The sequence below is a fragment of the Cavia porcellus genome, unplaced genomic scaffold (genome assembly GCF_034190915.1).
Source record: "Cavia porcellus strain 051 isolate PalLab524CR breed Dunkin Hartley unplaced genomic scaffold, mCavPor4.1 scaffold_20, whole genome shotgun sequence".
Taxonomy (NCBI): Eukaryota; Metazoa; Chordata; class Mammalia; order Rodentia; family Caviidae; genus Cavia; species Cavia porcellus.
In genome coordinates, this window is record NW_026947503.1 from 8,339,075 (window position 1) to 8,362,036 (window position 22,962).

At 34.4% G+C, this 22,962-nt stretch overlaps 1 protein-coding gene across 4 annotated transcripts in view; it reads left to right on the forward strand.

Annotated features, from left to right (window-relative positions):
• The window catches only part of Neto1 (neuropilin and tolloid like 1), a 119,424-nt gene that overhangs the window by 65,899 nt on the left and 30,563 nt on the right, over positions 1–22,962 (forward strand). For all 4 annotated transcript variants that reach the window (XM_063231446.1, XM_063231447.1, XM_063231450.1 and 1 more), the window contains 3 exons: positions 10,132–10,173; positions 10,291–10,418; positions 20,258–20,486. In XM_063231446.1, the coding sequence (XP_063087516.1) occupies positions 10,132–10,173; positions 10,291–10,418; positions 20,258–20,486 (399 nt within the window). The remainder of the gene's footprint in view (positions 1–10,131; positions 10,174–10,290; positions 10,419–20,257; positions 20,487–22,962) is intronic.

Below are 22,962 nucleotides of genomic sequence, written 5' to 3' on the forward strand. Positions count from 1 at the left end.
ACTGCCTTGAAATTTCTTCCACCGGATTAATCGGTCCACTGACCTCAATCTCATACTCAGGCAAAGTCTCTGGACATGAGCATAATGCAGACAAACTTTTTGCCAAGCCATAACACACATCATCTCGAGTCCAGCACCCAGTGCAGTCCTGCTTTCCAGCAGAAACCTCCCAAACCTTGTCTTTACTGGCAGAATTTCGGCCAGCCTTCTGGTCCTCTGCGTGTTGACCACAGTCTCCCATACAGAACAGCCTAAGGCATTCCGGCTCTTGTCTTTCAGATGACATCTCCACACCTTTCCAAATGCTTTCAACACGCCATTCTCAAAAGCTTTTGAACCACATTGTCAGGTGTAGTTACAGCAATGACCCTGTTTCTCTGGTACCAAATTATATCTTGGTTACTTTTCTCTCATTCCTAGGACAAAACACTTAACACCAAACTCAAGGAAGGAAAGGTTTATTTAGCTCGAAGTTTGTGGAGGTTTCAGTCCATAATCAGCTGGCTCCAAGACACTGCTGATATTGTCATGGGGCGACATTTCAAGGCAACAGAAGACAGCAAAAAAGGGGGAAGAAAGCCCCTTCTCATACCCTATATTGTAAGCAGGCTCTTCCCAGCCCAGGGAGGGCATAGCAATCACAAAATCTCTGCGCTCTTGTCTTGCACAGGCTAAGGATGTTTCCTCACTCAGGGAGGACTCTAGCTTCCTGCTGAGTCACTCAGTTAAGCATCTCAATTTCTCAAGTTGACAAAATGTGTCAACCATGACAAATTAAAAAGATCATCCCGTTTTTGTATTATCTACTTGTTGATGTTTATTTGATTTTTTATCTTTGTTATTCTGTTTATGCCTCTTGATTTCTTCTTCCAAAAGTTTTTCTTTATTATGTATAATAAATTGGCATATTTTCTCTATGGAATAATACTGGAAATATTGAATAAACTTTGTAAAAGTCTATGAAACCATGAAGTCCAGCGTCTAGTTACCAGTGTTATCAAAGTAGTTATATTTTCTCAATCTATATAGAATATGGAAAAGGAACTATGCTGAAACTTTATATATTCCAAAAAATAAAGCAAACAGAAAAGCTATACAAGCCAGGCAAATGTCAACAATATTTAAAGCCCATACAAACAATTTTCCTATAAATCCAGTAAGTTTTGATTTCTTACATGTATATATGAATAAATTTTATGCTAAACTAGGTAGGAAGAAGTCATGACACATAAATCTATGTCTGCATTAAAATTATTTGGAAGACAGACTTAAAATGAGAAGATTAAAATTGCAAAGAACTATTAAATAAGTATCTAAAACAGGTTTTAAACATTTTGTAACAAATTTATTACGAGTAATGCTGTTTGAAGATGAGAGTAAAATAAATTAAATTATTAAAATAATGATTATACAACCTATTATAGTACTGTGCTATGAAGATTTCTTGCTCTTGATTTTATAAAAATATTTTAAATTTAATTAGCTGATTTAAAAAACTATAAACCTCATGGCTTTCAGTCTTGAGTAAGAAGCAAAAAGAGCTCTGAGAGGTTACAGACAATAACAATAATAATAGTGATGAAACTAGAAAACCAGCTGTTCACTGTGCAGTTTGTTTCAACAAAGGTATGTCCACAGACATCGCAGGGTTCAGCAACCTAACAGGAGATGTGGGGGTGGGGATCTCATGTCTAAGAAATTTCATCAGGAATTGAAAGAAGACAGTTAAGAATAAGTAGAAAGTAGGAAATGAAGCAAAAGAAGAGCTTTTGTTTTGTGCTTAGTTGAGAAATTACTTGGTCAGGTTTGTCCTCCCAAAGGATATGGATAAGGCAGGCGTGTTCAGTATACACGGATGAGAAGATTATTAGCATGCTAGCTGCTGCCAGCCAGTGGTAATTAAGGAATCCTGAAGACCAATGATTAGATTTAGAAAAAGAATTTTTCCAGAAACAGATGATGTGCGTATGAGAAAGTGTGTAGATGAGATAATAGCTAGGGAATTAAGTAAATTCTCAAATCAATGAATTTATTCATTGAAGAATGAGAACTAAACCTTTTCCCTGAAGTGTTTTTCCTCTTTCGTCTACTTCCCAAACCCATTTTATTAACAAATCTAAAATAAGATAATTTCTCTGAATATTTGCTGAAGCTTGTAAATTTTACAGAATTTGTTTAAATGCAATGCAACCATTTGCACAGAAGAGCTAACTGCAGAGTTCCCAGGGCTCTGGGGTAGTGGAGCTCACACCCTCCGTCACACGTGTGCAAATACTTGCTTTGCAGTGACAACTTGCTTCCCAACATCTGGCTCATCTCATAGTTACCTTTAGCCTTATATTTTTAAATTTATTTTGAAATATATTTGTATGTTTTAACTATACTTCAGACGTCATCCTGAAACACATTTTCCCATGTCAAAAATGATGTTATCACTTTTATGCATAAAATTGTTCTATAACATTTCACTTTCAATTCAGGGACAAGCAAAGAATAGCGTAGAAGGGAAGTTGAGAAAGGTTCAGTGTACCGAGGGGCATTCTGAGCATTGTGAGTCTATAATCAAGTTACTTTCTACTTACAGGTTTTAAGATAGTCTATACAAAACCATTGGTTATACTTGTGAAAACACCTAGTCACTTTCTTTTTACAAATTTAGGCATATGGTTGCATAATCTCTCTATCTGCTTCCTTCAACTGGGAAATAGGCACAATATTATTAAATATATCACGTCAGAATGAAGGATTCACTATATTTAGAGTGACTAGAATACTGTCTCACCTGTATTATTACAGGAACAGTAGTTATTTTCTTGAGTCTAGCTAAACTCAAGTAATTTATGAATTACATTTGACAAAGCAATCTTCATTATAGTTATGCAGATTAATTTCACTTGTGTACAACATTTGAGAAGCCTTGTGCCTTATAAAATTTAATTCATCTGTTATGCTACCTCTTTTTTTTTCCCTACTTGGTATTGAAGGTTGAAAACATGGCCTTTGCACTGTGGTATCTTCAGCTCTTTTCTTTTTTTATTTTGAGACATTATCTTACTAAGTCGCTAAATCAGACCGGATGCAAACTTTTTGGCTGTTATTAAGTTGTAACCTAGAGCTTATGGCAAGAAGACATCCACAGTACAAATGTAGGCTACATAAGAGCAGAGGGTCTGAAGCCTATGGGTCTTAAAGTCCATTTTCCCTCCTAAGAACTGAATACTTCAATGAGCTTTCTCTTAACTAGCTGTAGCAATCAGTATTTGACATATTATCCACTTAAACTAAGAATTTAAAGAGCTTTTTATGAATTTATATAAAAATTACACCAATAAACCAATTACAGCAGTACCTTAGTTCACGAATTTAATCTTTTCACAACTCTGGTCACAAACCAAATTGAATGAGAACCAAATCAACTTCAATAGTTAGGTTCAATGTTGACCTTACAGGAAATTTGAATTGGTTCTAATCCAATTCAATTTGTGACCAGAATTGCGGAAAGAATTATATTTATGAACTAAGGTACCACTGTATGTGTTATATGATAAATTTTATTAAGGCATCAAACAATATGATGCTAATAAATACTAAAATATTATTTAGAATGACATTTTTCATTTCATAAATCTAATGTCTGGCTTTGTAGAAGATGACTGAATTATCATATCTGATTATGCCTTAAATCTTTTAATATATTGGTTCTGTAGAAGTAGATGAAAGAGAATCTAGTTTGCACAGGGCAATGTGGTTCACAAAGTGGAGATTATCTTGGTACCTATCCAAATAATATTGGCTATTGTCTTATCTAAATCTCAGCTAAATATAGATTTTTTTTAAAGATCAATTGTGATAAACACTGTAAAAATACATTAATGAATTATTTTGTGTTTATTTTATTAAAATGTATCAATGCAGGGCTGGGGTTTAGCTCAGCAGCACAAGTGCATTCCTGGAAAGCTCGAGGTCACCAGTTTGATCCCAGGTACCCCCTCAAAAAAATCTAAGAGTACTTTTTCCTGTTCAAATGACCTTTCCGTTCCTGATTGTTTAAGGTCCATGCATTATTCATTTTCCAGTTTGGGGATCATTATTAAGCAGAAGATCCAAGTGTTGACACATTTCTTTGCACAATATCAAAAATCATACTTAGTCATATCAACATCGATCTCATTTAAAAAGTCTCTGAGTTGGGAAACTATCAAATGCACGGTGAATAATCCATCTTCTTCATGTACAGTTTGAATTTTATCATTGGCAACCAGCATTGTCAGTTATTTTCCTTAAAGTCAACAGATTGTTTTGTTCATTTTTCAAGCAAATGTCTGCCAAGTATCCAAAGCTAAATTGTTGTAATGTGTCTTTCAAGCAAAAATGATGCTTCATGAAAATCCAAGCAATTCAGTTTACGGTCGCATTTGCAAAAGTGCTTTTTCTACAAAAATCATCAAAGTGAGTCCACAGCAAAGTGCCTTATTCATATCTAGCATTTCACCCTACAGAATATCAAGACATTATTAGACATTCTATATATATTAAAAATAGTTTTTGTACTTTATCAAGGAGATTTTAAGGACTCTTGCTCTTTTCTCATCCTGAAAAATGCATTGCAGTGAGTTATACAGTGAGCACTAGACGCTAAGGCTTGGCACTGCTGTCCCGATCGCTGAGGCATCTGTGCTTTTATCTATCACTGCTCTTGCACCATCGACACAAATGTCAACCCAGAAGTCTGTTACAATCCATTGAATGTAAAAGTCATCCAATAATTTAAGTATTTCATCTCTACTTACATTTATCGCCAGACATTTACATAAGATGATCTTTGATGACTGGTTTATGCTGACATTGAACCAATTCTGGAAAAATAAGGAAGTAAAATGTTTTCTGTGCAAAAGTAACTTTGCAGAGAAGTTATCAACTGTCCTCCATTTAAGCTAAAACGTTAAGTCCACACAACTGTCTCATTGGAATGTGGCCTGTTTTTATGGTGGCCTGAATTTTCTATTTTCTTTTTCCTGGCTTCCTTTTTATCCAGTAGACATTCAGCAATGATGGGTACAAATAGCTTTGTTAGTCATGTGTGCTTACTAGCCAAAGAAATCACATAGCATACCCTGTAAGATGCTTTTACCTGCCCAGGTTTAGCTTGAAAAGTGATGCTTATCTTTCAAAGAGGTAATAACTTCTGACTATCTAAAATCTCACCCTATTTGTTAGAACTCTTACTTGTCTTAAAATAACTTTTTGTAATCAGATTGTCAGAATAAAATATCACAAAATGGTCTGTCTAAATTTTAATAAAATTATTAAATTAATAAAATTACTAAATTAAAATTATTAAATTTTAATAAAATTATTAATGTGCAAAAAGTTAATCAAAAGGTAAATTTTGTTATATTTTCATTTTTCAGTATAGTTTTTGTCATTTTATTTGGAATAAATTTATTTAAATGGAAGCTAGCTAATTTCTTTCTTCTTTAAATTGATAGCACAACCAAGGAGGAGAAAGTGCATCTTTAAATTAATCTCCTTTTCCTAAGACAATTGTCCGTAAATAAATATAGTAGACAAAATAGAAGAAGCATGTTTTCTTTTATTTCAAGGAAAATATAATTAAGTTTTTAAATTTCTTTACTTTTAGATAGAATTTAAATACTTACAAAAGCTCTCAAGCTATATAGATGGATAAATACATAGATGTTCAAATAGATAAATTCACACAATAAAACACAAAATGTGCTTAATATATGCCTTGCTTCTGTACAAGCCAAGAGAAATTAGGACGTTTCAAAGCAACAGCTTTTGGATTATAGTGAGGTCCAGGGGTTATATGCATAAGAAATGAAAGTAGCCATTCGTGTCCAGTAAAATCACTAAAAACAAACTGAAGCAGACTCTGAAAATTCATATCATTTATAACCAAAGGTTTTCCACTGTAGAATAGCCTCAAGAACATAAGCAAATTCTTCTTTAGCTGCATTATCTGTTGCTGTGCCTTGCTTTTCTTTTTGGTGGGGGAAGTAGGAGAAAGAGTCTTGCTATGCAGTTTGCTAGCTTTGAGCTCACTGTGTAGCTCAGGCTGGCTGTGAACTCATGGCAATCCTCTTGCCTTAGCCTCTCCAGGCTAGTATTACATGGGTGTGCCACTATGTTCAGTCTGCCATGCTAATCTTAATGAAAAGAAAACATCAAAGAAAAAATAGTATTGTGTCATCGTGCAAATGGTTTGATCTTTAGGTGCCATGAAATGGATACCTCTAAATTAGGGGAACAAGAAAGGCAATAATATTTTTAAAAATCTAAAATAGCAGCAATTTCAAATCATTGATTACAAGGGGCTGGAGATTTAGCTCAGTGGCATAAGCACCTGCCTGGCAAGTGTGAGATCATGAGTTCAATCCCCAGCAACAAAAAGACAAAACAAAACAAAACAAAACAAAACAAACATAAAACCAAATAATTGATTACTTGCTCATGTAAAGTCTAACAAGTCATAGAAGGCACTCTTTATGATATACCTACTCATTTTCGGGAGTAAAACTGCTGGAATTCTGCATTTCCAATATATGCATGTATATATTATATACTATTTCTTAAAGTAACCCTGGGAGGATTTTTATTCAAGCAGTTTTTATGAGCCCAAACCTTTTGCCCTCATTCTATTGATCTGAATTATGATGTGGTCAACTGCATCTGCAGGAAGCCTGGGACAGCACAGTGGAGCTGTGTGCTGGGTGGTCTCCAATAGATGCTCCCTGGGATGAGTCTCCTGTGAATTTCTGTGGATTAAAAAGCATAAGCCTAAGATCTTCCTGATACACAAATACATAGGAAACTCACCTTGGAGTAAATGTCATTATTTTTCTGTATTTTGAAAATTAGGTTTATGCACATACTGTTCTATATGTCCTGAAAGGATCAAGACATATAGGTCCCTTATAGAGTGGATTTTGTTAAGGGCTAGTAGGAGTAGATGGTTAGTTAAAAGTAAAAAGCAAATAATAATATGATTGTGATTTGTAATAAGAAACCGTGGGAGGGGGAAGAAATTTAAAGGCAAAAGTACTTCAGAATATTGTCGCTGAAAGTCTTTCTGAAAATGTAAATGAACCAACAACTGATGAGTGGGAAAAAATAAAACCACAGATAACTGAAGACCTAGAGAAAAGCATTGCAGGAAAAAGAGTACGTTCAAAGTCTTCACTTGTCATAGTGCCCTTGCCTGTCTTTGAAACAGTAGTGGATCAGGGTGAACAGAAAGAGCAGAGCCACATGCCATGGGGCTCGGGAGTCAGGAGCAAGAGCACAAAGAGCTGTGGTCTCGTTCTGAGGAGCCGGGAAAGCCAGCTGGGTACCATAATTTTCCAAAATTTGCCCAAGTGGTGTGTCAAGAATAGAGTTGAGGAGACATCAAGATATGAGGATGTTAGCTATTAAAACCAACTTATTCATAATCTGGATAATTTATGTCATTGACTCCCAATAATCTCGGACTATTAATCAAACTTAGTACCCTTAAATTCAATCTAAGTTGTTTCAAAATTATTTTTGTTTTTGTAGGTCACATGGGTCATCTATTACTATGGTTTTACTAATGGTTAATCTAAGAGAATTGCAAAGACATTTTTTATAACATCAGCCCTATCACTATTAATACAAAGACAAAAATAAATTCCCAGAACTGGCATTTCTTTCAACATTGTCTGGCATGAGTTTAAAAAATGACAAATGTTACCATCCAGACTAAAGAAGAGAATGCCAATGCATTTACACACACACACACACACACACACACACACACACACACACGCACACACACGTTGTAGAAACAGCATGTACAACTGAAAAAGTGGTAATATTAATAATAAATGGAGCAATAGACTAAATAGTTAAGGGACACAGTGAATAATGAAAATCCCAATACTGGGGGTAAAAAAGAAAATTAGTAATTTATCAAGACCCTGTCTCAAAATAGAAAATTAAGAAGGCCGTGCATGTAGCTTAGTGTAGATAAACAAGCCAGGTGTGGTGTTACATGTCTGTAATCCCAGCACTCAAGAAGACTGAGGCAGGACGGACATGAGTGTGGGCCTACCGAGAGCAGCTCAATGCTTTAGACCTGTTTCAAAAATTTAAAACAGGTTTGGGATATAATTCAGCTAGTGCAAAGACCCTGAGCTCCTTCCCCAGTACTAAAAAAAATAAATAAATAAATAAAAATAAAGGAACATATAAATCATCTCTTTAATTCCAGTAGTATGCTTAACAGTTGCCACATATTATTTTTCTTTGCACAAGTAGGTAACAAACTTATATTTTTGGAAGAGTAATCAAGTAATGGTTTAGAAATTTCTACTAGGAAGTATATTGGTCCAAGTATTATGTGTATCTTTCCTCATTTCTATATTTTCCATGAACATTGCTTGCAGGCATTTATCTTTTATTTTGTTCTGCTATAAAAGTAAAAGAAAAGTTTCAAAACATTTATTGCTAGGAATTTATGTCTTGGTTAAAAATTTATGAATGTATTTTAGCAGCATTCTACAATAAACTGAGTATGCATAGCCGATATAACTGGATCATTGTGTGGCTGGTCCTCAGAGCTCAGGATCAACAAATCAGTTCAGTCACTATTTGACAAACCAAAAACCAGGAACAAAACCATCATTTCATAAAGATAACTAACATAACACAATGAGCCTCCATTTTCAAGTTTATTATATACAGATACAGAAAGAGATGCACTTAAATACACACACACATACTCGTGCACTTACATGGTCTTAGTGCTAGAGCTAACTCCCTGTAGAAAGATTAGTGTGTTTTCATTTTCATTTTCCACATTCTTAGATCATTTGTGAACAGTGTCTCACAAAATATTTCTGACTCTGTGAAATTTGTAATTTATGGCTAATGCTATAGTAATATCCTGTTTCGCAGACATCTTTAAATTGCATTATATATATATATATATATATATATATATATATATATATATAACGAAATAGCGTGGCCATGGTGCCTTCACCCACCTGTATGAGAAAGGAAATCCAAATCAAAGTGGCTAAAGCCATAATGACAAGCAGTGTTTCCAAAAGGTGAAGAAGAACAGAGAATTGCAACTTCAGAGTAGGTTAACATAGTGCCGCAATGACATCCCAAAAGAATGATGTTTCCATTCTGCTCATGATCCAGGTTAGCATTTCCTTACATCACTGTCACTCAACATCAGAAGTTGCCATTATATATGATTTCTAAGGTTCCAAAATAACATGACAAGATTCAGGACAACTGTATACATCCTGTCTCTATATGCAGAAAACTTTCTCAGACACCTTTTACAATTTTATTTTAATTTCTTGGGCCGCATACCAATCATAAAATCAATTCCAGAATTTTGGAAGGAGACCAACATTTTTGGCTTAAAATGGGTTTGATGCTTCTTCTACTCTCAATGAAAGGAGTGTCCCCTGAAACACTTCTGTAATTGGAGGACGGATACCTAGATTGAGCCACCTGAGAGGAATGCAGGAAAGTGTAAATGCTGAGCTAACAAATACAGTAGGAAAAACTTTGAAAGGCAGCATATATGAAATGAACACTTCATAAAAACAGGGCAGTTTAGTCCAGTAGAGGAGAGGAGCCCTAGATTTTATATCTTAACTGTGTACCTCAAATACTCCAGACACAAAGTGGGTTTTAAAAATTTATAGAATCGTTTTAATCAGACAAAAGTATTCTGTAGAGAACACGCCGATCCAAATGTATGCACAGATGCAATAAAATTGTAAAATGTAAGCTGACTGACCCAAACCTTGAATTACTTATAGATGCATTATAAAAAATCATTGATTGCCCAGTTATGAAGTTGTAGGTGACAGATGAGATTTGCGTTAGATTATAAGATGCAGGATTGCTATTGGAAGTTATAAAATATTTTTATAGAGAAAAAAAGAGTGGCAATATTATATAACATTTTGTTCTAATATTATCAAGTATTTTTTATGATTTCTTTTCCCCTTATGAGTCTCTTAGGCTGATTCCCAGAAAATTCAATGATATATTATTCAACATCGTTGTAAATAATAAATACAGAATAGGGCTAATTGTCTTTTTTCTCAATTCTTTAAGATCCTGACTTTAAGGACCTGGGCGTTTTGAAACCATTACCAGGTTGGTAAAACAGATGTTTAGTCATGTTGAGAGATCTTTGTTTTCTGCTATAAAATATACTTTTGGTTTATTATTCAAGCTCCATTTGTGTGTGTTGTTTGCTATTTTATTATTTAGCGTGTGAGTTTGAAATGGGTGGCCCAGAAGGAATTGTAGAGTCCATACAAATTCTGAAGGAAGGCAAAGCTTCTGCCAGCGAGGCTGTGGACTGCAAGTGGTACATCCGAGCCCCTCCACGATCCAAGGTGAGTCCTCGGAGGAAACTCAGTGACGACTGACTTGGAAAAGTCTAGGTTGTACATTGCTTTCAAGAACCTCGGCATGCCTCAGACGTTTCAGAGTGCAGTGATCAGCTATCATTTTATTCAGGTTTAGAAGTACAACTTGTCTGCCTTTGTCTGGTCTAACTTGTGTGCCATGTATTACAATATGGAGAGAGTGTGCTGAAGAGTCCATTTCATAACCTAGACAAGAAACTAAAACTAGTCTACTTTTCTGAAAAAAGAGGTTGAAATGTTAGACATGAACAAAAGTTATAAGCACAATTTCATTTAGGCCGTTTCATCAGTATTTGCAAGGTTTTTTTTCCTCTTAAAAGTGTATCTATGGAAGAAATGGCCAGGAATTATAAATTCCTGTGTCTCCAGCATACGAAATCCTGACGAGACAAGGCTAGCAACAATTGGGAACAGGATCTGGGAAATTGTGTCCATTTGAAGGGATGTCACTTTGCAACGCCTTGTTAAGTTTCTTGGGATTGTTATAGGAAAATTTGTGGTCAACTTAGAAACTCTGATCTTTTTTTTATAATACCAAAAATGTACATTGTATGTTGATTACCCTGATTTTGTACCGCAATACACTATAAAATTTGAAATATTATATGTAGTACACTACATGTAGTGAAGGGCAAATGCAGTCAGTTAACTACCTAGGAATCACTTTTTTAATTAATTTAAAGAGAAAAAAGAAAGATCAAGATTCAATAAAACAATCAAAAAACAACAAAGTAAAATGACAACATGAGAATCACTTCTTTACATTATCCTATTTATGGATCTAACTTCGGAGTGATTTGTGCCAGTAGCTGTTGGAAGTGTTCAGTACTGATTATTTTCTTTTTCTCTTCCTTTTATTCTTATTCCCCAGTTACAGAATTGCAACACTGCAGATTCATTAGATTCATAGGAGAATTTATTGAGTTTGAAGCACTTATTTAATTAATTGGCTTAGTGATGCTATAAAGTGCCAAGCACTATGATAGAGAAATTAAAAACCATGCCGGCCCCTGTGTTCAGGATTTTAGTTTAGCACTTAGACAAATACATAATAAAAACATCCAAGAAATAAAGTAAAATCACTGAAGTGTTGATAAGGACACATGGAGTGAGGAAAAATGGGGACACACCTAGCAGGGTGGTCATCAGTAGAACTGCAGAGCAGCCAGCTTCCATCAGGATCTGCCTAAGAAACAGCGTTAGACAGGTCGGCAGGTGGAGGAGAAGGCTGTCTGGGCACAGGGACAGCATCTGTGTGCCAGGGAATCACGAGAGAGCACATTTTTCAGGAATTAAAGCAATAGCACGTGACCCTGTCAGCCATGACTGAAGGTGTGGTGAGTCATCAAGCTGCAGGGCTCTGTGGGCCTCCCCAAAGAACCTGGACTTCAGCCTAGGCCCATTAGTGATAGATGAAAGAGCAAAGCAGGTAAGTGATGTAGCTGGATTTGCATTTTAGAAGTACAGGGTTTCTCTGGGAAGAAAAGACAGGGGAGTTAACTGTACAGACCCTGAGTCAGAGCTGTGGCAGGCATCCTGGGGATCCGATCCTTATGCTGGTAGACAGAGAAGGAAGCAGGTAAGATGATACAGGGATATTTAGGCTGGGGAGCAAAAAGAGTCACCTTTGAGGGATCTGGCACTTCAGGAAATACCTTTGTCTTTCTACCTTGAATTTGCCTCTAGGGTTTCATATCTAGGGGGAGGGTGACATATTTCCATTCCTGTTCCCCACACTTCTGGTCACAGAGATCCAGAGACCATGATCCAGCTTCCAGCTATGGTGCTTGCAGGTCTCTTTGCATCACAGCGAGTCTTTGAGAAAGTTAACTGCATTCTGGAGAGACACAGTAATTTTTCTTTTTGTTAAAAGCTTTCGAAAACATAAAGCCATAATTATCTACATGGATTATCCCAGAGCTAGATTTCATATTTTTATCCCTCCCTACCTGATTCTTGGATTCACATGCAAGTGCTCTCCATTTTTCTTAACCTCTACAAATGAAAGATTTTTAAAAAGACTTTATGAACAGGAAATATACACATGGCACCTTGCTGCCGTAATCAGCATCCTGTCACTGCAGTGGGAAATGGAAGGTGTTTGTGTGAATGCACACTTCTATTTTACAGCTGGTAAATAGGCTGTCTTTTGTACAATCCCAGAACAATGACACTTGGGTGTACCTGTCTGTTATACAATTTGGCATTCCGTGACCCAAAGGGGAAGTTGCCTGCAGAGCTGAACAAAGATGGCTCTATTGTGACAGGCTTTTTCTGCTGAATTAAAGGTTAGAGGACAGGAAGCAGCTTTGAATGCTGTGGAGAAAAGCAAGACATGGGTATTACTGACCATTTGGGCTTTCTATTTTTATGAAATTCCTAGCAGTTTACTAGAACAAACCATCAAAGCATAAGTTAAATCCGAAATAGCCCAGGGGGAATATTTGAATGATACCTGGTAGGACTGAACCACATTGTGTAATGGAAGGTCTAAATAGCTTGAGTTTATTACAATTTTTATATAAATCACAGGTTTTTTTCTTAACTTTTGATAAGTGGAAAATCTAAATTGATACATACTTTATTTGGAAAAATAATCAATGGCTGCTGTAATTTAAATGTAATTCATGAAGATTTCCTAAAATTTGAAAAACAAGAGATTAAAAGAACGTGAGATGCCTGTTATAAAGCAACTCATTTAAAGATTAATAAACTGAGTTAGAAGAATAATGTTCTCTCTGGTTTGAACATGCAATGAAGAAATATACCTCTATGGGCATATATTTTGCATACAGATTCTAGAGCAGCATGGTGGAAGGCTATTATGTCTACTGATGAATTTAGTCTAGAAAAGAGCATCAGAATGGAATGACAGGAGAGTGAAACAGGGTAACAATGTGAACTGCAATTGCTTGAGCTTGGGGGCCCTTGGTGTCTGTAACGACCAAGTGCCGAGCATCCTGCCTGGTATTCAATTAAAAAGAAAAAGCTGATGTATATATGCATATATTTCTAGTAGCTAGCTACGTTCAAATCTTTGAAACACTGCCACACGAAGAGGAATAAGACTTAATCTGCATAGTTTTACATACTGTAATTTATTAGAATTTTTGACACTAGAGAGATATAGCCTTCAATGTAATATAGAGAAGGTTTTTGTTTTAATAATGGAGTTCAAATGAGATTCCAGAGAAGGAATCCAAGCAGAGTTTGGCAAAGGTTCTGCATAATAATTAAAAATCAAGTAATCTTGGCAGAGATGATATGAAAGTCCTCTCAGAAGCAAAATTCCATGAATCTGTGATAAGTGACTTGCTCAAATATTTGGCTAGTTAGCAAAAACCTGGAATAAGATCAATATCTCCTAATTCCTGGTCCAGTTTGATGTCACAAAAACAAAGTGTTTTCGGAAAGGATCAAGTTTACTAAGAAAGGATAGGAGGTAAATTTAAAAAAAATTCACAACTGCCAAAGAAGGTAAGTTAGTAATTAATATGTTAGAACACTAAAACTAGAGCTTACATTATTTACTTACCATTTAATATTTAAAATTAACTTAATGTTTTACCAAATTCAAAATTATTTTTGAGTCAAATTATAATCAAATAACCATAAATCTTGACTAATATACTAACTCAGAGTTCTCTTGTGATATAATTAGGTTAAAATAGTAACTCAGTGATAAGTGCTGAAGGCAGAATTTTAAACACCCAAGATTTTAGATCCAAGAACAGCAGACATCTGATTATGTTACATTACCTCACAAAGGGGGTTTTTGTGACAGGAGTAAGGTTCTCGCTCCTTTTAATTTAACTCAAAGCAGAGTGGTGCATGTGGGCCCAGTGGAATCAGGTGAGCACATGCAAAGCAGAGTGTTTCTCTGTGAGCCAGGGGCACAGTGGGAGAACCAGAGCACCGCAGCCTGTTCTGGGACCCCTGGGAGACAGACTTCAGGAAAACCAGGACCTGAGTCCTGCAACTGCAAGGAGCTGGGTTTTGAACCTCAGGAAAAAATGCAATCAGCTTGGGTTTGGTATTTCTAAAATGTAGAATTGTGAGACATTAAATGAAAAATGCTTAAAGCTGCTAAAGCTGATGTAATTTGTTAAGGAGCAACGGAAAGTGAATGCAATAGATTATGGTACTAAATGTAATTGATTACAGCAATAAGCATTAAGGATTCTGAAGGCTTAGTCTGTGCCTATCACCAAAAAGAGAAGAAAATTAGATAAACAAAGTGAAACTTTTAACTGTCTAGGTATGTATCTGCCTACAAAATATTATGGCTTAATCTTTTAAAGAATGAAATGTTTTTTTTTTTTTTTTTTTTTTTTACTATTAGAGTTTAGACAAATGCTCAGATGGACTTGAAATATTTTGTTATTTTTCTATTCCGATCTGAAAATGATTTTAATATCATTATCCCAGGATTTATGGCTGGGTGTGTGTGTTTTAAGATTTCAGAAAGCAGCCTGATATTCTAGTTTTCTTTCCTAAATAAAGAGGTTGTTACTAGCCTCAAAATTCATGTGATATCCTACCTACAATTATAACCCTGACAGGTACAGTCACCAATAAAATAGCAACCACAATATCCTGGACTTTCCTTTTATTAGACCATGATTTTATTAATAAAATAATCCAGGAATATTGAAATCATGTGCAGCATCTCAGACTGTAGCATCCTGAATTCATATGAAGGACATGGTTTTGGCAAATCTTCAATTGCTTCAGTATCTATTTTTGCATATATATCATAACATGGAAGAAGAGATCAGGCTGAGCAGTTGGTACTACATTTTTTTGTAAATAAATTACTTAGTAAATTGTTAGCCACAGTTATTTGCTTTCCATATAAAAAAGAATTCAGCCTTCAATATTATTGTGATTTGGAAAACAGATATCACCAGAAATTGCTTCTGTTTCGAAGTTTCCCATGTCCTGTTCAATAAATCATCTTGTCAGTTACAACTCTTTGTGATTGATTAAAAAGAAGAATACATCAAAATGATTCAGTGAGGAGAGATTGTAATCTGACTATTTTGCTAGAGTTATGCAGAAAGACTGAAGAATTTTCTTTCCCTTAATACCTTAAATAATTCTTTCTTTTAATATTATTATGGCACACGCTTTAAGTTAATGAGATGGTCATTCCAATCATAATACAAGGAGAGCTTTTATATGACATGCATAGAGCTAGTGAGAGAATAGTTGATCAATTTTTCTGCATAATGAAATTTCAGCTTGTGCACTGACTGTTCTGGGACCAATGAAGTGAATTCAGTACTAGTATATTTTATTTTTTCAGTTATATGATATAAAAGTTGCAGTTAAAAAATTGTGAAGTATTTAGAATTGACTACATAAACTCCATTGATGATAATTGCCCACCTTCTCTATAAATAGTATTCTATTTAACAAGAACACCCTCTAAATATAGGAAGTACGTAGATGGCCATCATCTTCCCTCACATACAAGATAATTACCTCGTGAAAAACGCAGACTCTTTAGAACTGTCAAATGACAAAGCAGGCAAGTTGACTTCCTCACTGGCATTACTCATTCATAAAGTAATCCTATTTGTAAAGAATTTTAAGGCACCCATTTATTCAAAGGGGCACATTTAAGATAGATGAATTTGGTCTATATCTGGATAGTCTACCTGTTTCCTAACTCCTAAAGACATGATTGTGCTTATGTATCTTTTATTTAATACTTATTTTGTTAGTTTGTTTCCTTCAATATTACAAGTTTCTTTGTGGAAGAGTCCTAAGGATTTTCTTTTTTAAGTTTTTTGTGAGGTTAGATATCCTGATAATGAGCAGCCAAACATCAGGTAGATCTGATTCCAATACGAATTCATTGCTTGAAGGTCTGTATCACTTGAAAAAATTACTTAATTTTTCTAAGTTTTAGTTTTCTTCATCTTAAAATGGCTGTAACAAGTGTGCATTGTTGTGTAGAGAACTGAATAAAATAATACATTAGGAGAGCCAATAATACATTAAGACTACTGTCAATATACAAGATTCTTTTTCCTAATAGTAGTTTTGCATTTCAAATTATGTCTTCATGTAGTGTAAGAAACTTGAAATAAATTTTCAGATACGTTAGGTGATTACAAGACTTTCACTTGAAAAACAGCAGGTGATCACCCATTTTTATTGCTTGAAATAATCAAACATTACTTTAATTACATAGTTTTCCTTTTGTGGGCATATTATTTGATTTCTTAAATGTTTATTGAAAGGCAGAATTATTTTCTGTTACACTTTAAATAGTGGAATATACTACCTTACTTATCCTTATGAGTGTTTCTCTTGATAGTAAATTTTATAATTCCAACTAAAACTACATATTATTTTGAGGGCTGATGAACTGTGTCTTGGAAAATAATTATATGTTCGACTTTTTGTTCTACTTGACAAATTTGTTTTCTTCTAAGCATACATACATTTTAGTTTACATTTTCATACTATTTTCAGTGTATTTGCTTAGGTCAGGAGAGGGTGGAATCATGTCATAAAAAGAACCTAAAAACAGGATTGAGAATTGTGATCCTTTTTAAGGCTACTATATCAATTCATTTGATTTTGTTTTTTTGGTGGGGGATAGTGGGGATCGAACTCATAACTTCACACTTGCCAGACAGGCACTTGTGTCAGGGATCTAAACCCTGGGCACTTCTCTTGTGCAAATTTTCTGTCTTGTTCCAGCATTCTCATAGAGGTCTTCTGAAAGTGTTTTTAGATAAAATTGTTTAATATTTGAAAAGCAAAGTAGAATAGGTGGCCAAGATTTGGAAGAGATAATGTTTTTCAGATACACACCTTCTTAAATTGGACATTTCTGGAATTCTCGGTATAATTTCAGGAACTTAATATTGTGTTGGGAAGAGCAGATCATGGATGGACTATGTGAATAATATTTAAGCCTTTGGTGGAATAAAATAAAACAATAACCTGGGCAGGAGGACCATGCATTCTTTCTTGGAGTGAATGTTTCACAAGACTGTGGTCATGGCAGTTAATTTAAAATCATCATCTAAATAACTGGAAATTTTAGGATAACTCCAGCTGAATAATGCAGGTTATCTGCATAGGAAATCCTTGTTACCAGGAAAAGCATCATAAAACTGCATTGTTTTCCACTGTTGCTCAGTTTCATTCGTTTTTTTTTTTTATTTCTCTGTTATTGTTCTTCTCAAAGTTATTTCAAGAGTACTTTATTTGTATGTCACATTTTATTTTCATCTTCTTACAAGTTCATAATATATATCATGTACTTTTACCTCATACTTTAGACCTATTTTCTATCTTCTTTTAAGATTACTTTCGGGGGCTGGAGTTTTAGCTCAGCAGCATAAGCACCTGCCTTGCAAGCAGGCAGTCGTGAGTTCAATCCCCAGTACTTATAAAAAGAAAAAAGACCAAAAAAAATTACTTCCAATAATTTTCTATTAATAATAAGAAGATGGCTACCTTATATAATTATCATTATTGGTAGCCAGTTAAAATAATTTCTGACATGTAGCTGTCCAATAACTATTTGCCAAATATAAAAAGAATTAATGAAGAAAATAGAATTTCCAATTAGCTGTTCTCAAACTTTTATGAAATGCTTACTCCATTTAAAACATGGTTTAATGCTTAGAATATGAAACTGTAGACCACTGTCCCAGCTTTTCAGGGCCACAGAATTTGGTAGAAGGGACAAATACACTGAATGAAGCTCAAAATATGTTCAAAATCATAATTTAGAATACAAAGTTTAGAGAAAATTCTATTAAGATTGAGATGTATGAGAAGTGGCAAATTCTTTATTTTCATGGGAAAGTTGAAGGAGATGGTGACGAACCAAGCAGAAGTTGCTGGCTGAGGATACAGGATGCCATGCTAATGGCGTAGATTAGCCATTAGCCAATTAGCCAATGGTGTAGACGCTTTTCAAAATAAGTGTATTATATTTTTCCTGTAAGTATGCAAGTTTGTGATTTTTAAACTTTATGCCACTGAACAATTTTGATTAAAGGAATATGGTTATTTGCTCCTGAGAAACACAAAGTTGAATGAGCTCAATTTCTATTTTTAATTTTGGGCTGTGGTTGAGAGATGTGTTGGGGAGTCTATATCTTGCAAACATTCTGGCCAGTTCAGAGACTGTTAAAATGTCATTTAAGTATCAGCAGACATAGAAAACAACTATTTTGAAAGTGAAACATACCTAATTCATACAAACATGGAGGGCTAAAGATATTTGAAATAAGGAAATTTTAAATTTAGAGTATACATCCTAGATTTTGGGAAAATTTGTCTCATGAGATTTATAGTCTGAAATAGGAAAAAATGCATATAAAGAGATGAAAAATGAATTTTTAATTGAATGGATATCTTTAGTTTAAATCCATGTTACATAAAGAGATTTAAATCTAAGAAGAAAGAGCCTGTAATCATGCATGGTAAAAATAAAAATGAACTATTAGGAATAACCTGAGTAAAAGATGCCCTTTTGTTGTTCCACAACCATTCTGGATATCCCTCTGGCAGTGTTTTTAGTGTTTTGCCTTTCTTTTCTTTTTTCTTTTCTTTTCTTCTCTTTTCTTTTCTTTTTTCTTTTCTTTTCTTTTCTTTTCTTTTCTTTTCTTTTCTTTTCTTTCTTTCTGTTCTTTTTCTCTTCTCTTCTCTTCTCTTCTCTTCTCTTCTCTTCTCTTCTCTTCTCTTCTCTTCTCTATACAGTACCCACAGTTTGACAGTGTATCTTAGTGGCAGGATTGAGCTGACATGTGTTTTCAGCAGTGGTTCTCATTGGGTTGTTTACCATTATGTCTACCACACCAGGACGTGTGTCCATGACCAAGTGAGGGGCCAAGTTGTAAATATTGCTGGATTGTTAAATGGATGAGCAAATGTCTTTTTAGTCTTATCTCTGGTTAAATTAATTGCCATGACTCTGAACACACATTGGCACAGAGTCAAGCAAGGCCTGTTGGTCAATAATCAGGGTGTAAGAAGCAGGCTGACACTGTGGAAGGACTGGAGATGAGGGTGTTGGGGGACCTCACGTCTAACATGCAGCTTATTCCTTCTGAGTCTGAGCTCCCACATCTGAATATGACAGCACATAAACTTATAAAGTCATTGGAGCTTTAAAAAATAACATAGAATGTAAGTTGCATGGTACTTTTTAAATATTTTGTGGTTGTATGTGGCTTTAAGGGAAATAGCTTGACTATAATTCTGCTAAGAATGATCATAGATTGCCTCTCCCTTTTAATTTTTTTGATATACTCTACATCAAAATTTAAATGGTGCAGTTATGTTTAAAAATTTAAACAAACTGAAGATAGAGGCTGTCTTTTGGTACAGTTTTATTTATCTTTGATATTAATACAAATTATTCCTCTCTGTACATTTTTGGAAATAAAAAGAAGTCATGAATTAAAAAGAATGTATCAAGGGCATTTGAAACATTTTTTTTTTCTTACCAAAGTAAACAGATTACAAACTTATAAATCTAGTAAGTGGTTCCACATAAGTTGCAGGAAGATAAAAAAATCATTTAAACAAAAATATGTAGCTAAGGAAATGATGCATTTAAATAAAGAAAGGATAATAATGTTTGTAAAAAATATTAAACAAAATTTATTCTTACTTGTACATCTTCTTGCTATCCACAGAGTGAAAAATAATAAGGTTGATTGCAATCAGCACTGTCTTGTGAGTCTGAGAAAGGAAGAGCTGGCACTTTCTGGTCCACCATCCTGCTTTCTTTCAAGTGGGGCAATTATTTTATCCTTGTTTTACAGATATACTTACGCTTCTTGGACTATGAGATGCAGAATTCAAATGAATGCAAAAGGAATTTTGTGGCTGTGTATGATGGAAGCAGTTCTGTTGAGGATTTGAAAGCCAAGTTCTGTAGCACGGTGGCTAACGACGTGATGCTCCGCACAGGTCTCGGGGTGATCCGCATGTGGGCCGACGAAGGCAGTCGGAACAGCAGATTTCAGATGCTCTTCACGTCCTTTCAAGAACGTAAGAGTCTCAGCGCTTGTCTGTCCTTCAGTGTGTCATATGATGCAAGTCTCACGCACTGTTAATGGTGTCTTCTTCATGTGGCTCGAGCACAGCAGGGTGCTTCCTAATAAGTTGTGAAAGCTGTGGAGATTCTTTCTTCTTCATTTTGATCCAGCGACAGGAGACAGTTACTGTTACTTTCAGATTCTTTATTTCAGGGTACACATCTTAGCCTTGCTTGTAGGCATTCATATATTCAATTGGCAGACAGTAAAGTGTATTTACTTTTAGTTTAGTACTTACCAAGCAGACAGGACTGATGCAGCAGCTTCTGATGAAATTTGAGCTTACATTTTAAAGAAAAAAACCCTACATAAAAATATTTGGTAGCTTCACTTTAGAAAGCTTCTCTTTCAGTTCCATTTATTAGAGAAAGAAAATTATTTGTAAGAAAGTAAATAGAAGTTTCAAGAAATATCAAAATTGGCATAATAAGTGATACTCAACTTTATTTACCAAATGCAGCATTGATAGAAAACTGTATTCTAACAGATAGTGATGAGTCATATAATAAGTATAGTTGGAGTATTCATCTGAAACTTTGAATATTTATGTTTTTATGCAAATTAAGAAGAATCCTGAGAAACTCAACTTTCAGGTATAGGAACTCTATTTCAAAATCATATAGTATTGTTTAAATAGAAAAGATAATATTATTGAAATTTCAAGGATTATTCTTATTAAGAGTAGCACAATGCCCAGTATGTTTTTAAAATTCACAAATGCTAACTATATTAGGCAGTTTTGTAAATAAGTAATTGGGGCTTCAAGTTCCCCTTCATTAACTCAGTGGACAACGCCAAAGCCCCAGAAGTTGTAAGGTCTCTGAGTCTTACTAAATTTCATGCCATCTTCCAGGGTTAAACCCCTCATCCTAGATTTAAACATCATGTCAATATGCACATCTTCATTTCTATAGTTCATTAAAATGTTATGGAGTGTGCACCACTATTTCAGTAAGATATGTAGGGAGAAAAAGGTACTCATCATTTTCTTGGTAGAATATGAAAAAAATCAGGATATAGGAAAACAATTTTTGGTGTCTCATGGCTGATTCCTCTGCCAGATTCAAAGAATTGTGCCTTTGGTGAGGAGTTTTGGTATTCTGTATTACTAAATTACATAGATAGATAGATAGTTCATTAGGTATAACATAAATGTTAAACCTTTTTTTAATTCTAAGAATTTTTAATTTTTAATTGAGATGAAATAGTACTTATTTGTCAAGTATAGTGTGATGTATTGAAATACAACTTAACCACTGTAAAATTATTAAAACTAGCTAATAGTGGTACATTTTGTTCTTCAGACTGTCTCAGGATAAATACTAAGTATTCTCACTACAGAAAGAAAAACTATAATATTTGGCTACCAGGGTATTGGATATTGGCTAGATTTAACTCCATGAAGTTCTACATTTTATTCAATATTCTTATGGGGTTTTGATAATACCATACTGAACACTAATTTTGTCTCATTTAAATGACAAAATTACAGACTCTGGTCTTTTAAATGATTTAATAAAGATTTTTAAAGATATGAAAAATCTTTCATTTTTATCCTAATGACACTATAAAATATATTGAGATAATTTTAAAATACATTGTTGTATTTCACTAATCAAATGATAATATAAGAAAACCCTGGTTAGGCTTTCTAAGCTTTTATTTCACTCAAACTCAGTGTGAGACATTACTTTCATTGTAACTGACAAAGCATTTATATGTTAATCTGTATATTAAGGAAAGTGCTGTCATCATGTGAGATCTTGGGCTTGTGAAAAGTCACACTGGTCAAAAGAAAAAAGGTCTCACCTATTTTTTTCTGGATTTTAATGGGGAGAATAACTGGAAGAGACTGGCATAGATGTAGAACCATCTAGAAACATGAGAAATATCAAAGAGAAATGCTAACTTTAGAATTTTTGCTACTCTGACCTTGGTGATATGAATTAATGTCTCAAAAATATAGTTGTTGTTTGAAAATTGCAGGAAAACTTCCAGGTGTAATTTATGAAGAAATGTCTAGGTCATGTGAGCCATGAACCAGAAAAACTGAATGGCTATCTATAAAAGATATAGATTATGGATAATAATTCACCCTGAAAGTGTAGTGTCATCTGGCATGATGGGTGGAGGAGAAATCATGTATGTTACATAGCAGGTTAAAAAAAAAAAGCTAACTTATAAAATCCCTTCTAACTCTAAAATGAATTAATAAATTCTACAATCAGATATATGCAGAGATAAGAAGTGGTAAATTATATCATACTGTATGTACATTGTGTATATTTATCAAGATAAAATTTATGTGTTAATGCCTGTGACAGGCATTCAAACTAGAAATTATTCAAGTGGACAGGTTTATCAATCAGTGATTTAAAAACACATGATTTCCTTCCTACAAAAGAGGAAAGGGGCATCTAATCCTTTAT